This window comes from Girardinichthys multiradiatus, chromosome 2, assembly GCF_021462225.1.
Source record: "Girardinichthys multiradiatus isolate DD_20200921_A chromosome 2, DD_fGirMul_XY1, whole genome shotgun sequence".
In the NCBI taxonomy this organism is placed as follows: Eukaryota; Metazoa; Chordata; class Actinopteri; order Cyprinodontiformes; family Goodeidae; genus Girardinichthys; species Girardinichthys multiradiatus.
In genome coordinates, this window is record NC_061795.1 from 21,380,946 (window position 1) to 21,401,818 (window position 20,873).

Below are 20,873 nucleotides of genomic sequence, written 5' to 3' on the forward strand. Positions count from 1 at the left end.
TATTTTTTTGCTTCCTCTAACTGGTCCGTTTTAGGTCATTTAGGCTATTTTTTCATGTTTCTGATGTCTGTCAGCCCCTGCTGAAGAAAAACAATACCACAAAAAAATTATGGTGTCACCATAATGTTTTGTGGCAGTGTTTTCAGGTACATGTGCAATGAACTCAAATGGCATTTTGCATATAAGCCAGTAAGTTGGTCTCACCTTTCCAGGGAACCTTTGCCTGTATGTTTTCTGTGTCATCTATACGGCTAACGCCACAGTGTAAACAGGACTTCTCATGGCTTTGGTGTAACAACAGCTAATTTTGCCACCCTTCTAAAAAAGCACGATATGTGGGGTGAAGACTCAACAGATTCTCCCACCTTAGCTGTGGATCTCTGTGGCTCCTCCAGAGGTACCATGGGCCTCTTGGCTGCTTCTTTGATTAATACTAAATAAACAAGCTGTCAGTCTAGCCATACAGTCTGTGCCATACTCTTTCCGTTTTTGAGTGATGGGTTGAACAGTCCAATGTGGGATGTTTAAAGCTAGAGATATGGTTTTATAGCGTTACCTTGCTTAAAACCTCCCCACAGCTTAACCCCTGATTTATCTTCTGTGTTGTTCGGTCTTAATTATGGTAATTTTTCAAAAATGTTCTCTAACAAACCTCCGAGGCCTTCACAGAGAAGCTGAATTTGTTCTAAGATTAAATTACACACAGGTGGACTTTATTTATAAATCAAGTGGCTTCTTAAAGTAAATCAAGGGAGTAAACTGGGCTTTTGGGTTGGCCATCACATATAATACAATGATGTTTGTAGTTGTATTGCAACAAGGAGTATAAAAGTTCAGGGGTTGTGGACGTATCTAACACATTTGGACTAGGGTTCTAAGTTCTGCAAGCAGTGCATTTCTGCAAATAATCTAAACTTGATTAGAATATTAAGATAATAACCAGTTTAACCTATTTAGAACCACCTATCCACACTGATCTATTTTTGTAATGTGACATGTAATGTGAGATCACACCCGGCAAACACCTTCTCTTTCACACACATGCTGGGGAAAGAACAGTCTCAAACCAAAAGGCAAATCTTAGTCTTTCTGCAGCCTACAATGACAACAAGTCTTTCAGACAGGTTTTAATGCTTTGATCTTTCACTAAATCCAGGGGGAATGCCTAAGGAGGTCAACTACAGAATTTTTATTTTGGGCTCTGGGTGTTCTGATGTTCCTCAGCAACTGTTGTGAATCTGTGTGAGCGCATGTGGAACAACTGTCTACGTGTGGGGACTCTCCAGTACTTTCCATCTTAAACTCTTGCCTGGTGAGTTAACAGCTGTGTTTACTCCCATTTTTCAGCAAACTTCAAAACCAGAGATTTACTGTTACAGGACAAAGTGACAGGTATGATCATCTACAAGTAATTTCTTGATTTGAGACATTGATAACAAAACAAAGCTAACAGTGATGATAATTACCGGTAACACACTGATATAGTTATATATATATAAATATACTTAGATGGTACTTATTTGTTTTGGTTTGATTTTACAAAACATTTTTTAACCATTTTGTTTCCACAGAAAAGTGGTGATGACTCTCCAGTGGACAGCTGTGGCTTTCTTTTTGTATGCAGAGATGGTGGTCAACCTCATCCTTTGCATACCTTTTATATCTGCAAAGAGGTACAGTAACATGTTTTTTTTTTTGTGGTTTTTTTTACACAAAACCAACATGTTAAACTTAGTTGTAGTCCTGTGTAGCTGCCCTATTTCTGAACAGATCATATTTGACTGGTCTACATTTCAGTCGTAGTGAAAAGAAGGCAGCTGGTAAATCCCCAGCTGAGTGCATCCATGTTGTTGAAATAAATATGTCTAATGTCTACTATCAAAGTAACACTTATGGCATCTTTTTTGCAGATGGCATTTAGTTTTCAACTGGAGAATATGGAGCTGGTTATCTCCATACTGGAACAAGTTTTTCTTTGCAATGATCATGGCCCTTGTTGTTCTTTTTTTTGGTAAGCACTCTGCTGGGAGAAAGTACCTTGAAAAAGTAGTCATGACCCTTTGAATTTTCTCATATTCCGTCATCTTATGACAACTTCATTGCATTTCATTAAGATATGTCTGATATGCCAAAACAAAGCAGAACAAAACTGTAAAGCACTGTACAGCTGTTCTATGAAGGCTTCAGAGGTTCTGATGTTGGGGGACGGTGTGATAAATTGTGGGGGTTAACACAACCAACAACCAAACATTTAGACTTATTCACATGTGGTGTCGGCATACTTAAGTTTGACTACAAAATTGCAGCGATAAATAAAAATGGTGGATACGTGTAATTGATCAGCTGGAAATCCATTACATCATTTAGCTGTTATGTGGCAAATACTGTGACGAAACAGTTCAAAAAATGTAATTGAGAGTAGAGAAAACTGAACGGACTGAAAAATATGACCCAAACAGAATATAAAGATATCTAACAGCACCTTGAGAGACATCCATACATTTCTTAATTTTAATGATAAAAAACAGAAGTGATGGTCTTTGGTCCAAGTGGCTCTTGTAAATGTCCCTCTATTGATTTCAATTCAATTCAATTCAAATTCAATTCAAAGATACTTTATTGATCCCCGAGGGGAAATTAGAATTCCAGTACAACCCATCCAAACATACATCATGACACAAGACAAGGGGGTACAGGTCACCGAGGCTTTGCTGCCCACTCACAGGCGCTGCCCTTGCTAGATGAGAAAAGAGGCCACATTAGGTAAGTAGAGGAAAAAAATCATATTTCACACTTTATCCTTAGCAGGATACAGTTTGAGATTGCAAAAAACCTCAGAACAAAGAAGCAACAAGTTGACAAAACAACATCATGCCGGGAACGGTGAAGGTGGTGTGAGGGGGTGCATATGTTTATCTTGAGCATGTGTGTGTGTGCAAGTGATTGTGTGCAAGTAAGTCCATGAAGCACTGTCACAGAGGCCATTATCCTTGATGGTTTGTTGGAATGTTCATCAACCGGCCACAAAGTTCTGAGCAGGTCCACAGATGTCCTCAGGGAAGGGAGGGAGCAGAGCGTCATGTTTACATAACTTCCAGGAGAAGTTGAAGATAGCCAGCCATCAAAGCCATGCAGCGGAGCCAGATTCAGAAAAACACTAATTATTTGGGTTAGGCTGACTCTTAATTTTCCGTCAGCCTTGAGAGTCTCGCTGGTGCTTCTCAAAGGCGAATCAAAACAGACAAATTCCTGGTCTTTCTGCCAGATCCGAGCGAACAACTTTCTCCAAGATTTATCCCATTTCACCCGAGTCCAGGAACCACAACCTGCCTGCGATCCTAAGGATCACATCCAGTCTTGGATTCAGCTCACGTAACATCTCAGTCTGAGTGCTGATCGCCCTGAAGATCCCATCACACATGCCAGGCAGCCTTACAATGGCCAGAACAGCTGCTGGCACTCCGAATTTCTCGATATGCCAGGTAACCGCTGACTCCAAAAAGCAGAAATCCTGATATCAAACATCCAATTATATACATATCTTCAACATCCTCGACTGACATTATCGACAAACACACAATCCTCCACTTCTGCCAGGAGTCCATTGTGTATCCAGAGAAAAACGTCCAGTCCGGACAAGTTGGGCTCTCCTTCACCCTGTCTTCTCCTCGAGAAAATTTTATCAATTGCATTGAGTGACCAGCTGACCAAATCCATAACTATAAATTTGGAAGATTTGCAAAAAGAGGCTCCAAAGACAAGACACAGAGCTGAAGCAGGGCAGATATGGGAGGGGGTGGGAGACAGAGAAAAAGCGTCCTCCTCCACCGAGAGCAGAAAGAAATATAGCTCCTTAGCACTATATTTAAAGCAAACAGTTTCTAATCTTGGTTTTAAAATGGACAGTGATTTTAAATTAGATTCCCTGGTTGGAGCAGTGGTCAAGTCCAGTTTTTATCTCTGGCAGCTGGCAAAGGTAAAGCCAATTCTCTCAAAGCAAAACCTTGAAACAGATGTTCATGCCCTAATTACATCACAGCTTGATTACTGTTATAGTCTTTACCTTGGACTAAGCCAGTCTTCCCTGAAACATCTCCAGTTGGTCCAGAATGCTGCTGCAATGCTTTTAACTGGGGTTGGTAAAATGGATCCTGGCTTCTCTCCGCGAGCTACCTGTGCACTTTAGACTACATTTTAAAATCCTTTTATTTGTTTTAAAATGTTAACACAGTTTTGCCCCTTCTTACCTTTCTGAGCTGCTTCACTTATATAGGTCTAAACGGAAACTCAGAGGGGACAGAGCCTTTAGTGTTGCTGCTCCCACCTTATGGAATGATCTCCTACTGCACATTAGACATGTCCCCCTCATGGCCCATTTTTAAAACTCATTTGAAAAGGCACTTTTATTCCTTGGCTTTTGACAGCCTGAGACTTCTTTCTTTTATTGCTTTTACTTCTGTTTCTATTGCTTTGATCTTACTGTTGTTGTTTTTAACTATGTCATTTGACTTTTTTTTATGTTTTAAATGTTAATTTGATTTATCTGTGAGGCACTTTGTTGCAGCTGTGGTTGCTTTAAAGTGTGTTATAAATAAAGTAGTAGTAGTAGTAGTAGTAAATTGCACTTTTCTGCACTCCTACAGTACAAAACAAAAACTCCAAGTACAATAAAGGTTTTTAAGGGCTAAAAAAGTGGATTTTGCATGATATGACCCCTTTAAACGTAGTTGTATCCATTAAGTAAAAATAACAAAGGGTAAGCCACAACTGCAAACCTAACAAGACATTGCCCTCATTTGCTCCCATTTAAAGTAAAAAAAAAAACAAAAAACGTTTCCCACAAACCATGTAGATGGGATAGCAAACTGGGAATAACACGCTCTGTTTAGAGAGATAATAGAGATTTTTTTACCTGCATGCAAAATGTTATGTGTGGGAGAAAACGAACTCCAAATCACCCTGAACACATCATCCTTGTAGTCAAACATGGTGGTGGGACTGGTTTACAGTTGGTGTGAAGACAGATGGAGCTAATTACAGAGTAATCCTGGAAGAAAACCTATTAGAGGGCAGAGGCTCACCTGCCAGCTGGACAATAACCTAAACAGGATACTTTGTGTTGCTCTATCACATAAAACCTCAATATCATACTTTAAAGTTTGAAGTTGTAATATGACAAAATCTGAAAAAGTTCAAAGGGTATACTTTTGCAATGCATTGCATGACTAAGAGATATCCGAATAACCTCATGCTCATTCTGTCATGTTTATTTTCGAACCCTGACCTCAGATGCCATCCGAGAAGTGCAGAAGTACTCAGGTCCTGAACCCATGCAAGATGCTCAGACCAACCCAAACCTGTATGACCACGTCCACATGAAGCTTTTCAGGGCCCAGAGAAACCTTTACATATGTGGTTTCTCTTTGTTTCTCTGGCTGTTAGTGAAATTCTTGCTCACTCTGAAGAAAAATCTGCACTCATGTATCCTTTACAGATACCATTCTGAGATCCTGTTTTATTTCATACTTTACATAACATAAAGTTATTTTGTCTGTTTTTCTGTCCTGCAGTGTCATGCGCCGGGTTGTCACTCTGCTAAACGAGATTGCAGTGGCTTCAGAAAACAATGCAGGTCTTCAGGCGCAGATGGATAATGCATTTAAAGCAGCTGAGAAGCACCAGGAGAACAGTCAGAGCCTACAAAAAGTGAGAATTAGAGTTTTATATCTTTCTGTACTGATATGAACCCTCAGGAATTCAAGTTTTTTAGACATTTCATTGTTTGACCAAGTCCTTTGCAGAAAGCCTTCATCATGTTCGATTAAGCTGAAATAATCTTTAATATTGTGGATGATGATTTTCGCCAGAGGTGAGTAGAGTAGCCAAAATTTGTACTCAAGTAAGAGTAGCACTGCTTCAATACATTTTTCACTTAAATAGAAGTTTAAGTTTAATTTAATAGTTATAATCACAAGTTAAAAAGTATTTGTTAAAAAGGCTACAAGTACTAAGAGACTGTCTGAATACAGGATCTAATTTAATTAGAAAACAATAATAATACATAAAAATATAAAAGTACTTGCAAATTATTGTCTTAAAAAAATGGAAAAATGATTAAAACATAACTATCATTTCAATATAATACATTCAGGCAGAAGAGACACATATTTCCAAATAATATTTTAATTAATAATTTGTATAAACATTAAGCTTTTGTTGCTAATACTTATAGTAATTAATGTATATATGTTAGAACAGTGTAAAATAAAACAATGAAAACTGTTTACTGTATTTTCACTTGACCTCCAAATTGCACAGCAGAAAAATTAAGCTTGTGTACAAACAGGAAGTCTGACTTTAAATGTTTTCTGCGTTTTCTGTGTTTAGTGCACTTTTGGTTAAAATATGGGTTTTTTTTTATCCAATGAAGTAACTAGAGGTTGGTGGAGTACCAGAGATTTTACTCAAGCAAAGTAATATTATATTACTCAAGTAAAAATAAAATAAAAAGTAGGGTGCAGTAAAACTACTCATGGAAGTGCAGTTTATTCAAAACGTTACTGTATGTAGTTATTTGCAACTAGTTACTATCAACCTCTGTGTTTCTAAGATCTTTAAAACATGCAATATTTTTTAGTGCTGTGTTCAAGAAACTCTAAATCCTGTGAAAACATATCAAAGTTTTTCATAAGGTGAATGGTCTTTTGCTAGTTATGAGCTCAGTAGAAATTCAAAATTAATGCATTCTTGGGTTCCTTCTAATTAAAATATTAATGTCAAGCTAACTTTTCTTTAAGTTCCTATTGTGGTTGGGTGTTCCCTGCCTGATGACATCACAAGAGGCAACGAGAGGCTGCCTAATGCTGAGTCAAAGTAGAGATCAGACAGGCTAATAAACAGAGAACCAGGTAGAAGCCGATTTACCAGACAAGCATGATTACATTGTTGTAAGATTTGGCTCTGTTGTTGTTTTGTTCACAGTCAAATCCTAAATGCTCCTGTAAGCCAAAGACTAAACCCTCTTTATGCAGCAAGATTACTTCTTTCAAGTGATAACCTCACTGAGATATTCAGAGGTCACTTCCAGGAGAAATGCCACTAGGAAAAAGGCCACTAGGCAGGGTAAAGGTGACCTTCCCATCTGGATAACAGCTGTGTGTTGAGATTTTGATTGTCAGCCATATATGAAAACGGGTGTAGGAACTGCACCTGCTGTAGTTTCCTGGGAGACGTGACACCTCAGTCTGTTTTGAGTTTTATTTTGCTGGTTCTTTGGTGTGGCTGCCCGTTGGCGCAATTGGTAGCAGATGCCTTGCAGCAAGAAGGTCCTGTGTTCGACTCCTGGTTGGGGCTCTTTCTGCATGGAGTTGGCATGTTCTCCCCGTGCATGCGTGGGTTCTCTCCGGGTTCTCCGGCTTTCCAAAGTCATGCTTGTTAGATCTTTCTAAATTGCCCTTAGGTGTGTGCATGGTTGTTTGTGTATTGCCTTGTGACGGACTGGCGACCTGTCCAGGATGTACCCTGCCTCCCACCCATAGACTGCTGGAGATAGGCACCAGCTTCCCAGCGACCCACTATGGAAGAAGTGCTATAAAAAATGACTGACTGGTTCTTTGGTGCCTAAGCTGATGGACCAAAGGTGGCTCACTTGGAGTTGATTTCTCTTCCAAAATCCTTTCTTAAAACTAAGCCGGCTAAAAATACTAATTATGTGGAAAACCTGCATTTAAACTCGTACCCCTTTACTTAGTAATTGTACATGAGTGAATATTTCCATTATAATTAATTATTCAATTAAAGTGTACCACTGTAAAACTGATTCTTAATTTTTTATTTATTTACATTAAACAACTGGCATTTCTTTCTGTATGAGCACAAAGGTAGAGCTCAATGATTAAGAAAACTTTTTTTACTATTTAGGTTGATTATTAACAAGATTTTAGATTGATCAAATAAAAAATGTATCTTATTACTCATTACTACTTGGCTGGATTACTGTAATGCACTTTATGTGGGGGTCAGTTGTTACTGCCCAGCTTCAGAGTGCAAAATGCCTCTTATCTGGCCCTCCCAAACATGAGCACATTTTCCCCATTAGCCTTACTCCACTGGCTCCCTGTGCATTTCAGGATCCATTTTGAAGTTATTTTACTTGTTTTTAAGGCTCTTCTTGGCCTTGCTCCTTCCTATTGTTCTAAGCTGCTGCACCATCGTGCAATCTCCTGTTCTCTCATGTCAGCCGATCAGTTGCTCCTTACTGTGCCCAAAACAAAACGTAAGCTTAGGGGGGATCGCGCCTTTGCTGTAGCAGCTCCTAAAATGTGGAATGACTATTAGACAGGCTACATCTCTGTCTGTTTTGATGCCACGTGAGATATGGACTTTATCCTGAGTGGTTTTCTTTAGTATGTGAATTTAGTATTTTGTGTTTTTCTTGTCAATATTTGAAATTTTGTTTTGTCTTGAGTATTTTATGCTTTGTATTATTTTCTGTACTGTTTGTAGTATCTTACTATTTTTATTTTCAATTTATATTTGTTTTTGTGTCTGTGTAAATGCCTTTTGTAATTTTAAAATGTAATTTTAATGCCTTAGGTTTTCTGTACAGGACTTAGGTCCTTATGATAATTTAAAGTGCTTTACAAATAAAGCTGGATTATTATAGATGTGTAATAATTTAAAATAAATAAATACATATTTAAAAATATTATCAATTTCCCTCAGTTCTGTAGCTAATTTGAGATAAAGTTGATTTGTTAGTGTTTTAAAGTCACCTTTACTTTTTAACAGAATGTGGAAATTACGACATGCTAAGCTTCCTAGCCTGATGTTTTTTTGGTTTTGTTTTATAGTGTTATGCGTTCTTCAGATTCAGATTCAGATGTAGAATACTTTATTAATCCCAATGGGCAATTCAGTTTCAGTTTATCTGTTCATCACAATAATTAAACACTATATAATGGTTAAAAATACATTCAGACGGCATTTCATAAACAACATCAACATGCCATTGACAGAGTCCACGTCAATTCAGTGCCAGACTACACAATTGCCGGTTGTAAAACCTGAAAGTTCTCTTATCTAATGTAGGATTTTCATGTCTGCTTAGGCTCTCCTGGAAAGAGAACAATCTATGTCGATAACAGAAAATCAACTAAAGATGGTGATCGAAAAGCTTCAAAGTCAACTAAATATTACAAAGGAAGGTGAGTAATTGTTACTTCCTGCTTTTTTATTTCGATTTCTATTCTAAAAGCACATCATTACTTTAATTTTGTGAAAAGTAAAAAGAAAACAGAGTACATTTCACCTCTACTGCAGGTTCTGACCAAAGGTTGTATGAGGCCCTAAGCAGAATTTTATTTAGAAGATGGTGATTTAGAAGATACTGTAGTACCACTGCAAATGGTTGTCATTTAAAGCATGTTTTATTGTTACTTTGTGAGCCAAGAATGTGTTATTTAAATTGTCAGTCATCAATCACATTAGTCGGTTTGCATTATTTTTTAAATAAATAGCCCTTGGGACAATGTGTTTTAGAAGGGGAATATTTCAAATAAATAGTGGCCAAAGGATCATTTACGCTGATACGGCAGTCAGTTTTTGTGTATTTGGTAATTACCAATGGAGATTTATTTGCAAATGTTCACAGTGTGCATGAATGTGACCCCAGCAGAGTGACAAAGCATAACAATGATTGCAAACATGATTACATTTTGTATGATTAGAAATAATGCATTCCTACATTTTTAAGAAATGTTAACTTTCCAAAAATGTTTTTCTAAAAATGTCAGAGCAAATTTAAAACTAGGCGTATTGCTCCCAAACAAGACTACAGAGATCAACTTCAGGAATCATTAGTAAGAAGTGTGAAAAGTCAAGGGCCGTTAGAGGGCCCCCAGCTGGCCTGGAGGCCCTGAGCAGTGCTTTAGTTTGCTTATGTCTAGGTCATCTCTAATAATTGTGACAGATATTTTTGAGATTGTTCAGAAACAATTGACTATTTTTGTGTCAAGCTGTGCGAAGGTCTAATGCTGAAGTTGAAGCGATAAGAAGGCAGGCCAAAGGTCTGGCACAGGAGTATGACAGACTATTAAGGGAGCACAGTCTGATCCAGGTACACCACACAAATGCAAATAAGAGAACATATTCACCTCAGTCACACCAGCTGGACTTTCTTATTAGTACTGTGCTTAATCCACAGAATCTCCAGAGTGCTGAAGACAAAAAAGATAAGTAATCACTTGGTTGTGGTGACACCTGTGTTTACTTCCACCTCTCTAGAAGAAACATGGAGATAATGCAGCAACATCAGATGACATATACGTTCACCAGCCATCTCTTCAAGTTTAATTTCTTCTGTTGTTTTATCTGGCCCTTTTTTATAAAAAAAAAAAAATATATATATATACCAATTTGCATACAATTTCTTAAAAAAAACTTTTGTGTTTTGTTGTTATTTCATGATAACCATTGTAAGTAATAACAATTCAATAAATGCACAAGAACAAGAATTTTAGAACCTAGAAATTGTCCGAACAATGTTTTGAGATTTTTATGCTGAACATGATTTTTAAAAACACCTCAGGTCCACAAATTCAAGGCGTATTACTGAAAGATGTACAACACAACACAATTTCTACTAATACAAAAAGAAAAAGGAGAAAAGACTTCACAACAGATATTTTGACTTTACAAGAATCTCATAAACCAAGTTAATTTTGTGAAAGATTGCTCAGTTAAAACATTATAACATTTCCCCTCTACAGAGAGAACTATCCTTCTGTTATTTTTAAAGGAATTTCAAACTACTTCCTGTTTTTAAAAAGTAAATCATTTACTTTAAAAATTAAATCTGGAGTGTATTGTTGCTGTATAAATCTCATTCATTGTAAAATCTGAGGCTAATTATCATACATATTGTTTTTATTAACTTAAATACACCTGCCAACAGTGACTGAAGGTGGGAACATTGGTTTGGAATTTTCTTCAGGAGACAATGACAGACATCCTACAATCATATGAAGAATTAACGGAGAAATGTACGGAGGCTTTTTTGAAGAGAATACGAAGATTAAATGAGTGGATTTCTTTTGGTAAGACATCGTAAAGTTAAAAGTGACATATGCAAAATATACTTTTTTAGGCTTTAAATAAAATTTGTTGTGAAAAGTTGAATTGCAATTCAAAATTCAAATGTACTCCCAAAGGGAAATTAAATGTTGTTGTAGCTCATATTATACAGGCGACTGTGGCTCAGTAGGAAGTCGTCTTGCAATCAGAAGGTTGTGGGTTCGATTCCAGCTTCCTCCTGCCATAGGTTGATGTGCCCCTGGGCAAGGCACTTAACCTCAAGTTGCCTACCAATCTGCGTATCGGTGTATGAATGTGTGAGCGTTAGTGAGTGCAATTGGGTGAATGTGGCTCTAGTGTAAAGCGCTTTGAGCGGTCTGTATGACTTGAAAAGCGCTTTATAAGTTCAGTCCATTTACCATTTACCATACAGGTTACATCAAAAAGCCGTTGTAGATTCTGATGGTTGTGGGCAGGAAGGATCTCCTGTAGCGCTCCGTCTTACAGCAGATCTGAAGAAGCCTCTGACTGAAGACACTCTGTTGTTATAGGACAGTCTCATGAAGAGGATGTTCTTCATAATGTTCTTCATTTTATGAAGAATCCTATTTACACATTGATCTCCAGAGGTTCCAGAGGAGTCCCCAGAACAGAGCCAGCCTTCTTTATCAGCTAGTTGAGCTTTTTTAAGTCCCTGTCTCTGATGCTGCTTCCCCAGCAGATGATGGTAGAAGAGATGACACTTTCCACAACAGACTTATAGAAGATATGCAGCATCTTGCTGCAAACACCAAAAGACCTAAGCTTCCTCAAGAAGTACAGTCTGCTCTGTCTCTTCTTGCAGATGGCTTTACAGTTGCATCTCCACTCCAGTCTGTTGTCCAGGTGAACACCGAGGTATTTATACTCCTCCACCACCTCCACTTCTTCTTCCACGATGGAATTTAGTTTCTCCAGATGCTGCTGAGATATCTTTATACTCCGTTTGAGTCATATTTCTCAGTCTGTTTAGTTTTCTATATCATCTATTTTTCGTTTTTTTGACTGTTATTTAACAGTATTTGCTAAAAAAAAGATCATGGACTTCGGGCTGATCCAGCACAGAGAGATCCAGCGTAACCAGCATTTTTATTTCTCGCTGCTATTTTTTAGTCCAAGCTCAGGTATGCCTATGAACAGAACTGTACTGCGTGTTTTGAAAAGCATTATTATTTAAACAGTTTTGCATTGTTTATGCCATTTTTGTCTTGTTTTTGCGCTGCAAGATAATTGTATCCATGTTATCATACTACAAAAATGCCCAAACGGGTTAAAGTGGAATGCTCTTTGACCTGGAGAGGGGTGGTGTGTGAAGGGCCTCAATAGCATTTAAAGAGACCACACGAGTTGCTCTCAGACGCAGCTCAGAACAGGTCAAAGAGGAGCCTTTGGAGCTACAATAACAAGGAGTTCAGACCAAAGCATTGCAGTTCCACTTTATATAGACCACAACTGAATGATTTAAGTGTGAAATGGAAGGATTTAAAAACCTGATTTGTCCCCTTTAATGTAAAGAACCCGTGATCAGAGTGCTTAGAAGAGGCCCCCAGAACTTTCAAGTTCTGAAGACTGGGTCAAAATCACACCTGTGTAAAGCATAGGACTACTTTCTTAATACAGAAGCACCTTGAAGCCGCCATTACCAAAAAAGACTTCTAAGTACTAAGCAAATTTATTAAGCGTGTTCAATTCTTATGCCTGTGTCATTCCACTATAATACACATAACTTAATTTATAGATCTGTTTGTGTTGATGTTTTTGTATTGGAGGAATAGTGGGATAGTAACTCATATCTGGTGTGAATTTCATGTCAATTGTGCCTCGGCACAATGTATTTATCGAAAAATTATCCATTCATACCTATTTCCCCCAATCTATTAGGCTGATAAGGTTTAACCTGAATGTGTTGATAAATCCCAAACATGAACCAAAAAGAGAATAGCAATAAAAGATGAGTAGGATGAAACTGAAATTTAAAACAAACTGAGGCACAGCGGTGGCTGGGTGCAGTTATACACAATCAGAAAGATGAGGTAGATTTATATACAAAGAGCCTCTTTATCATTGCATTAATTGTATAAAAGCAAAATTTGAGTTAAAAAACGTAATCTGTTGTTTTAAAAACAACATTTTCAGGACACAGATTGATTATTTTCCCTTAAAGAGAACTTATTTCAGTATTGTTTTGCGTTTAAGATTTGCCTACAAACATTTAAAAGTGTTTTCTTATTATACAGGTTCAAAAATAAAAACTAGGATTTCTCCAAAAAAATACAGTACAACTACATCAAGGACAAAACATAAAATTAAAGACAACTTTTTTTTAATAACATGTTTCAGATTATATATTTTTGCACAAATTGTGTACAAATATATATCTGCCTGCTCTGAGATATATCTCAGCATATGTAAGGTGCTTCAAAAATTGAGTCAGAAGAGAGATGATGTGTTACAAACGAGTCTCTCTTTCAGGATTGCAGTCAGGGCTCAGTAAAAATTGCCCCCCGGTTGCAGAGCCGTTCTCTTTTCTCAAAAACTCCAGCTCACCACTGTCGTTGCTCAGAGCCTTCTTCTCTCTTTTAATATGTTTTCTGAGAAGGTCAAATCCCCAAATGCAAAGGAAGAAGGAGACCGCCCTCAGACCAAGTGTGAGGCCCAGGTACACTATCCTGTATAAGAAACAATTTTGTTAGAGCATGGATTACTCTGTGGTCTTTGGAGCATGTCTATGTCAGGCTACAAATCCTTAAGGGGAAGGTCATTGTTAAAATTCACACTTGTGTTTTCCTATTTTCAAGAAGCTTTCACTCCAGTGCATTTTAATTAAAGGCTCACGCTTTGTCCTCCCCCTTTCAGTATTTTCTTCATCAGCAACAAACAGTTTGGTCAGTAATTAAAATCCATGTGGAGCTTAGAGAGTGTGGCGATTAAAAGAAATCCTGTCCTATCTGTCTTTGCCCCTCCTTACCACACTAATCAGAGTTCACTCTTTGTTAAAGTAAGTTTCCTTTAAACACAGGGCGGAAAATAAGTTACTACATTAAATGGTAATATTATATAAAATTGTGTATTATTGTAAAAAACATACCACTTCGTGGCTGAGTTGCTATCGTTCCCAATCGCTTCCACCATCTTATAACACTACTGACAGATCATCCTTTGTAACTTATTTGCGAGCTATGGCTCTAACTAAAGGATGCAAACGGGCAAATGTCCAAAAGTCCTACTCGGACAGCTGGACCTTATTTTATGTTTATCAGAATCACTATGGTAGGTGCATACCAAATAAGACAAAATGTTAGAATTGGATCAAATTACTTTCTTTTCTCAGTTGAGTTATGCAGGATATATGTCACATTAAAAGTGGAAATTTTTTTTTTATAATTTATTATGGTCTACTTTTTTACATCACAAAGACCTGACATTTTTAAAAGCAGTCTATAGACTTTGGAGAGCAACTGTATATAAAATGGCTTCTGGGGGACTGATGGAAATTATGAGTATTACAGACTGCTGTCTAACTGCAAAATTTCTTTGTCCCAATGTAAAACAGCAGCCTTGGTATCATCTTAAGCAATACGGTAGAAGGAGGAAAAAGCATAAACAGTGGCTGATATGGTTTATTTTATAATTTTACATTAGCCACAGTGCAACTCAAAAAAACAACTTATGGCTAAAGAGCCTTGTTGTAATTAGTTCAAAGTGATCATTAAAAACCAAATAAGTTTTAGAATTGTGTGGACATGACCCCTTCAGACCCCACATGAACGTCATGCTTGTCTTAACATTAATATAAAGTTACCTAAATTAGCCATAAATTTCCAACGTTCAAACTGTCTTCCAGATGCTGGAGACTGCTGAGCAGTCCTAGTCGAGTGTGATGGGGTCCCTAACGATTTAAAGTGACAGTTTTCTGTGCAGATGTTGATTCTGTGTTTCAAGGAAATATAAATCTTGTCCACATTACCTATAAGATGAAGTGTTGTATATTCTGCAAGCACCTCTGCCTCCACATGTGTTGTAGGCCCATTTGAGGCAGGTTGTATCTATTATGGCCCCAAAGTAGATGGGAGCGGGTATTCCTGCTGTTGTGGAAGATGAAGAAAACTTAATAAGTCATACAAAAAGCAAAGTTAGTGTTGTTACCTAAAATGTGTGGGATTTCTTTAAAAAAACATTTATCTAAAATAATAATCGTGAAATACTCAAATTAACAGTCCAGGTGTGCTCATATAGATGTTCATTTTCATTGCATGATAAACTTGATGGAAAAATATACCACAGTGTTTACACAATAATTTTAAACAGAAAAGTAACACATACCTGTTCTGTTGTTAAGATAATATATTGATTGTTGTAGTTATATGGCATTATAACAATCATTTGTTTAATAATTTATTCTGACCTGAGCTATAAATATGGAATTAACATCTGCTAAATATATATATCATAGATTATAATCAGCAGTCTTAATATTGGCTGGTTAGCCGTCTACTCTGGTAGCCAGCCTGCATAACCTAGATGCCTGTAGTGAGTCCATGCCTTTGCTAAGGGCCAATAAATAGTGATCTTCTTGATTTGTTTGACAAACACATTTTAAAAACTTGACTAAGCAGGTACTTGTATCGACAACCCAAAACAGATGGATGGAATTTATTCATTAAGCTGAGGGGTTAATTGTTTTATACCAAAGTAAAAGAAGGAAGAATGTTTTCCTAGTAACCAGCTACAGTGCTGTGAAAAGTATTTGCCCGTTAAAGATTTCTTTGGTTTTTGATATGTTTTTTGTCACACTCAAACTAATGTTAATTTGGAATTTAAAAACCTGAGTAAATGCAAAATGTAGTATATGATTTCATTGAGAGAAAAAAGCTATCCAGACCATTGTGTACCAGAAAAAACGAATTGCCCCACTTGTTAAATCCTGAAAAAAACTGTGATAAACTATTTTATTTGATTCATTTTCACTAATCAAGCCTGATTACTCCTAGATGATCGTTGGTTTTGAGTTTGAGTTCTGTTTACTTTCTCTGCACTGCCATGTTCTCACTTGCTTTGTTTCAGTTCATTCAGATTTATTAGATTTCATTCTTGTGTTTAGATTACATTCTGGGATTCCTGAGTTAGATGTTTTAGTTTGTATTTCCTTGTAGATCTGTTTCTCCCTGTTAATGTTCTGCAGTTGGTTCCGTTGTTTACTTATGTCTGTCCACTTGATGTATTGTTATTCCAATGGATTCCTTGATCATTAGTGTTTTTTTACCATTACCTTCAGTTGCCTGCATTCTGTTTTCCACCGGTTGTTTCTTTTCTGATTAGCTCCCTATGTTCATTGGTCCATTCTCCACTCTTCCTCAGTATTTAGACACTCCGGTGTTCTGTTCTTGTCACTGGACCATACTGTTGACTACTGCCCTGCCTGTACCCTTACTCGTGTTCTGTGTCCTGCCTCCTTATAAGTTTTCCTTTTCTAATTTAAACACCTAATCAACTCACCATGCAGCTCTTGTGCCACACACCGGCCTGGCACAACCTCAGCCACTCAAGACAATGCCAATTCATTCTTAACAAAAAGTGGTTTTAAACTCAGTTCAGCCAGGGTAAAATTAATTGATTCGTGTTTATAGTTTACTACCTTAATATCTTAAACTTAGTTCACAGCTTTAACTTGAAGTAGGTCTTGTTTATGTATCATAATTTGTATAATAATTACATAAAAAATAGGTCATAACTTCATTCACAAATTAGCATATGGAATATACTATTGTCTAACTTCCATTTTATTCACTTCTGTTGTCTTACATAAACTGTACTTTATGATGGCTGAGTTTTCAAGAGCTGCTCTCATTCACATTATTTAATAGTTTCTTGACCAGAAAAGAAAGCTTTGTTTGAAAGGTGTCAATTTAGACCACGTTTGTAACTGCAATCACTTTTAACTCTCGTTACAATCAAATCATGCAGTAAGAATTCTTTTTTTGAGTTTTTGATCCCTCTCTAAATTGTTATTGCAGTTGGAAACCTACAGTAATAGTGAAAATGTCCAAAAACTGAAAGTTGAAGTTCTGCATATTTTTTGATAAGTCTTCAGCTATAAAGTCAAAATAAATTCAAGTTACGTTCAGGTATATGTTTTGGTTAATGAGTTAGTTAACCTACCTTGATCTTCCTCTTTAATAAAATCTTGACTCTAAGCACAAACAAAATTTTCAATCATCTAAAATAAACACATCTCTGTTGTTCTTTCAGTTACTTACCTGCAGGAAGGTCAGAGAGAGGAGTTCAAAGCTGCAGCTTCTTTTTGCTTAATGTCCCGTCCATAAAAAAAGAAAAAAAGAAAAATGGGGTAGCAAAAAACCCCTCAGTGTAACCTGACTGGGTCTTGAGCCTTCAGTTAATATCCTTATGTGTGAAGCAACTTCGAAAGCGGCATAGTCAAGTATAATGCGAGGGGAGCTATATAGGCCTAAATTACCAATATAGGGACTCACCAAACTGGTCTGTGTTTCTACTAACCATGCATGCACACATAGACACTCAGCAGAAGCTAAGCGCTTACCTTGAGGTTGAATACTGTGGCCTTTTTACCATTAAATATTTGCCCCTAAGTTTGGCCTTACTTGCCCCTAAAAAAACTGTAACTGTATTTCGATCAGCTTTAAACAGAGTGCCTTTAAATTACTTCAAAATGAGTTCTCCTGACTTTGCTCACTTAAAAATAAGAATCGTTCATTTCAAAGTCCTCAAAAATCACCTCAAAACTCATGAACGCATTCATTTTATTGCATTTGTGCACAACACTACTTCTAGACTGTTACAATCAAGACATACTTTATGCCTGACATCAGGCATCTTAAGAAATGCAGATGACAAACAGTCTTTGACATCTAGCAGTCTAGAAAGGTTTAAAACGTTATTATTCCTAAACCAAACTGAGAACCATGATTCACAAAATGAGAAAACACGAAACAGTGTTGAAGCTTCTCAATAGTGTCATCCTAACGAAATAACTCCAAGAGCGCATCTACAACTCTTTCAGGAGGTCACGAAAGAGCCTAAAACATCTAAAGCACACACCAACAAGAAGAAATAATCATACTTCCATGGTAAATTTCCAGGCCCAAAAGCACAGCTTACCAAAAACAACACAAAATCCATCAAACATTGCCCAAAAAGAAACCTTAAGATCTTAAAGACTTTTGAGGAAAATCTTCTTTGGACTGATGAGACAAAAGTGGAACCTTGTCCAAACCTGTGCATCCTGTTACATCTGGCAATACACTGAAACAGCATTTTAGAAAATGTATTACAGTCAGACCTGGTGGTGGTAGTGTAATGAGGCTGCTTTTACTGCTTCAGAACCTGGCCAATTTCCAATTACTGATGGAACCATGAATTCTGCTCCACAGATCTGTAAAGATAATGTTTGGCTCTCAGTTTGTGACCTCAAGCTCAAGCACACTTGGGTTATGCAGCAGGACAATGTTAAAAAGCACACAAGGTGGGGCACAGCACTGATAGTGTAGGAGTTGGCGACATTTTCCGCATGTCTAACTCCCTCTCTGCCCCCATTTCCTATTTGCCTACTTTGAAAAATTACTGTAAAAACAAAGGACACTAGTGGCGCAAAAAATAAAAAAATCAAATAAATAAAAAGCACATTAGGAAGCCCCCCTCTGAATAGCATTAATCTTATTGTGGTGGATGACCTTATTTAGACTGTTCATGCCGAAAACCCTCAGTTATGAACTGAACTAAAATAATTATGTAAAGAAGAGTGGGTCAAATTTCCTCTACAGTGAGGTAAATACTGATTTCCAGTTATCACAAATCAAGTTATCACTTGACGGCAGTTACTGAAGCCAAAGGGGGCAAAACCAGTTTAGGAAGCACTTACTTACAATAGGACCAGGTTAGTTTGCATGGTTTGGTTCACTTAATAAATCAAATCATCCCTTAAAAATGAAATTTATATTACTCAGGTTATTTTTGTCTGATATTAGAATTAGTTTGATGATCTGAGACATTTAAGTGTGACAAAAAAGGGAAACATACTTTTTCATGCCACAAAATCGCAGAAAATATTATCAGATGCATTTTTGAATTCAACTGCAATCTGTGTTCTTATTGTTCAAACATTTTACTTCTTAAATACATGACTACAGTATGTCTCACCACATCCACATTAAATTAGCATTGAGATTTGGTATTTTACGTTCTGTTATGATTCTGGCACGTCTGCTCTACCCTGTCTCCCTGGCTGCAATCAGCAGATTAGATGCACCTGGTGGCTGCTGCAGTGTAGTGCAATCTGTGGCATGCCATACACACCTGTGTCTTCCCTGATATATACCGACTCTGACAAGCAGACGGTGCCAGATTTTTGAAAGCCATTCGTGTGAGTAGATATCCAGCGTTCCTTCCTGTCTGATCATTGTTCTTGACCTTGCCTTGCCTTTTGGATTTATGCCTCTGCCTGCCCCTTACCCGACGTCTCTTGTTCCGATCGTTGACCCTGTTTCTGTCCTTGGATTATTGAGCCAGCCTAGCCCTCGGATTATTCAGCCTGGAGTCACTTCTTACCTGTGGTGTGGAGATCACTGCCTGCGCCCACTGAGGTTTCCCCTCTGGGTTTCAAGTTCCACTCAAGACAAAAGCAGGTTAGTGGCTTTTCTTATCCCTGCAAAATCTGGAGAGACTACAAGTCAATAATCCCTCTTTCTGCCTCAGTGATTCCTGGAAACTGTGAGAAGTGTTACCTGTGTGACGTTTTCCTGTGGCTGAATAAACCTTTTAAACTTTCAGTACTGTGTCTGGCTGAATCTTGGGTCCGCCTTTTTCTGATTTATAGCAAAACAAATCTGGCCAAAAATGGACCCATCGCCAGCACAACAGTGGCGCACCCACGTTGATGAGTCCCTTTCCTGGTTGGGTTCCGGCATGGAGGAAATAATTTCCATATTACGATCTGGCAATCTTGTCTCCGAGCCGCCACCGTCACAAAGAAACCACGCCCAAGTAACACGGACAACAGCAGAGGTAAGGGAGCCACGCCTCTCTCCGCCTGAGATGTTCAGGGGAGACTCAGACCAATGTCGAGCTTTTCTAACTCAGTGTGAAATTCATTTTGAGCTTCAGCCGTCATCCTTTCCCACTGAACATTCCAAGGTGGCGTTTGTTATATCTCTGCTGGCAGGAAAGGCAAAACAGTGGGGAACTGCTGAATGGCATAATAGGTCTGCATCTTGTAATCTTTATGAAACTTTTTCCAAGGAACTCATTCGAGTTTTTGACCCGGTCATTCCAAGTCTTGAGGCCGCAAGAGGATTATTGTCCCTCAAACAGGGTGATCAACCTGTCTCGACCTATATAATTGACTTTCATTTGTTGGCTGCAGAGAGCCGTTGGAATGAGGCAGCACAAATGGATGCATTCATGAAAGGATTAAACGAAGACATCAAGGATGAGCTAGCGACCCGTGATTATCCTTCTTCCCTGAAACAACTCGAGGATTTGGCTGCTCACATTGATATGCGGCTGGCAGAGAGAAGGAAGGAGAAGCGCCATGAGGGGGGTCGCCCATCATTAACTCAGGTTTCTGCACACTGGTATGAGAGAAGTAGTCTGTCACCTCTCACTGAGGAAATTGATAATTGTGAGCCCATGCAATCGGGCAGAACCAAGATTACCCCTGAGGATAAAGATCGTCGGAGAAGATTCAAGCTCTGTTTTTAAGGTGCCAAAGAATATGGAGAAAGGCC

At 37.8% G+C, this 20,873-nt stretch overlaps 2 protein-coding genes across 5 annotated transcripts in view; one reads left to right on the plus strand and one right to left on the minus strand.

Moving 5' to 3' along the window:
• Positions 1-1,009: 1,009 nt before the first annotated feature.
• On the plus strand, positions 1,010-10,530 carry bcap29 (B cell receptor associated protein 29). 3 transcript variants are annotated; one of them, XM_047386706.1, is made up of 8 exons: positions 1,010-1,312; positions 1,572-1,673; positions 1,911-2,011; positions 5,290-5,359; positions 5,571-5,706; positions 9,110-9,206; positions 10,017-10,117; positions 10,205-10,530. In XM_047386706.1, the coding sequence occupies exons 2-8, from the start codon at positions 1,582-1,584 to the stop codon at positions 10,238-10,240; spliced, it is 633 nt and encodes a 210-aa protein (XP_047242662.1). In that variant the 5' UTR covers positions 1,010-1,312; positions 1,572-1,581; the 3' UTR covers positions 10,241-10,530. The 3 variants fall into 3 exon arrangements, with proteins under 3 accessions (XP_047242662.1, XP_047242654.1, XP_047242646.1); XM_047386698.1 differs by having other exon boundaries at positions 1,011-1,392; positions 5,290-5,437; XM_047386690.1 differs by having other exon boundaries at positions 1,012-1,312; positions 5,290-5,437.
• A 2,869-nt stretch (positions 10,531-13,399) lies between these two features.
• Positions 13,400-20,873, minus strand: part of LOC124880940 (solute carrier organic anion transporter family member 1C1-like) — a 40,638-nt gene continuing 33,164 nt past the window's right edge. For both annotated transcript variants that reach the window (XM_047386394.1, XM_047386401.1), the window contains 2 exons: positions 15,080-15,197; positions 13,400-13,781 (listed from right to left, as the gene is read on the minus strand). In XM_047386394.1, coding sequence (XP_047242350.1) covers positions 13,562-13,781; positions 15,080-15,197 — 338 coding nt within the window. In that variant the 3' untranslated portion in view covers positions 13,400-13,561. The remainder of the gene's footprint in view (positions 13,782-15,079; positions 15,198-20,873) is intronic.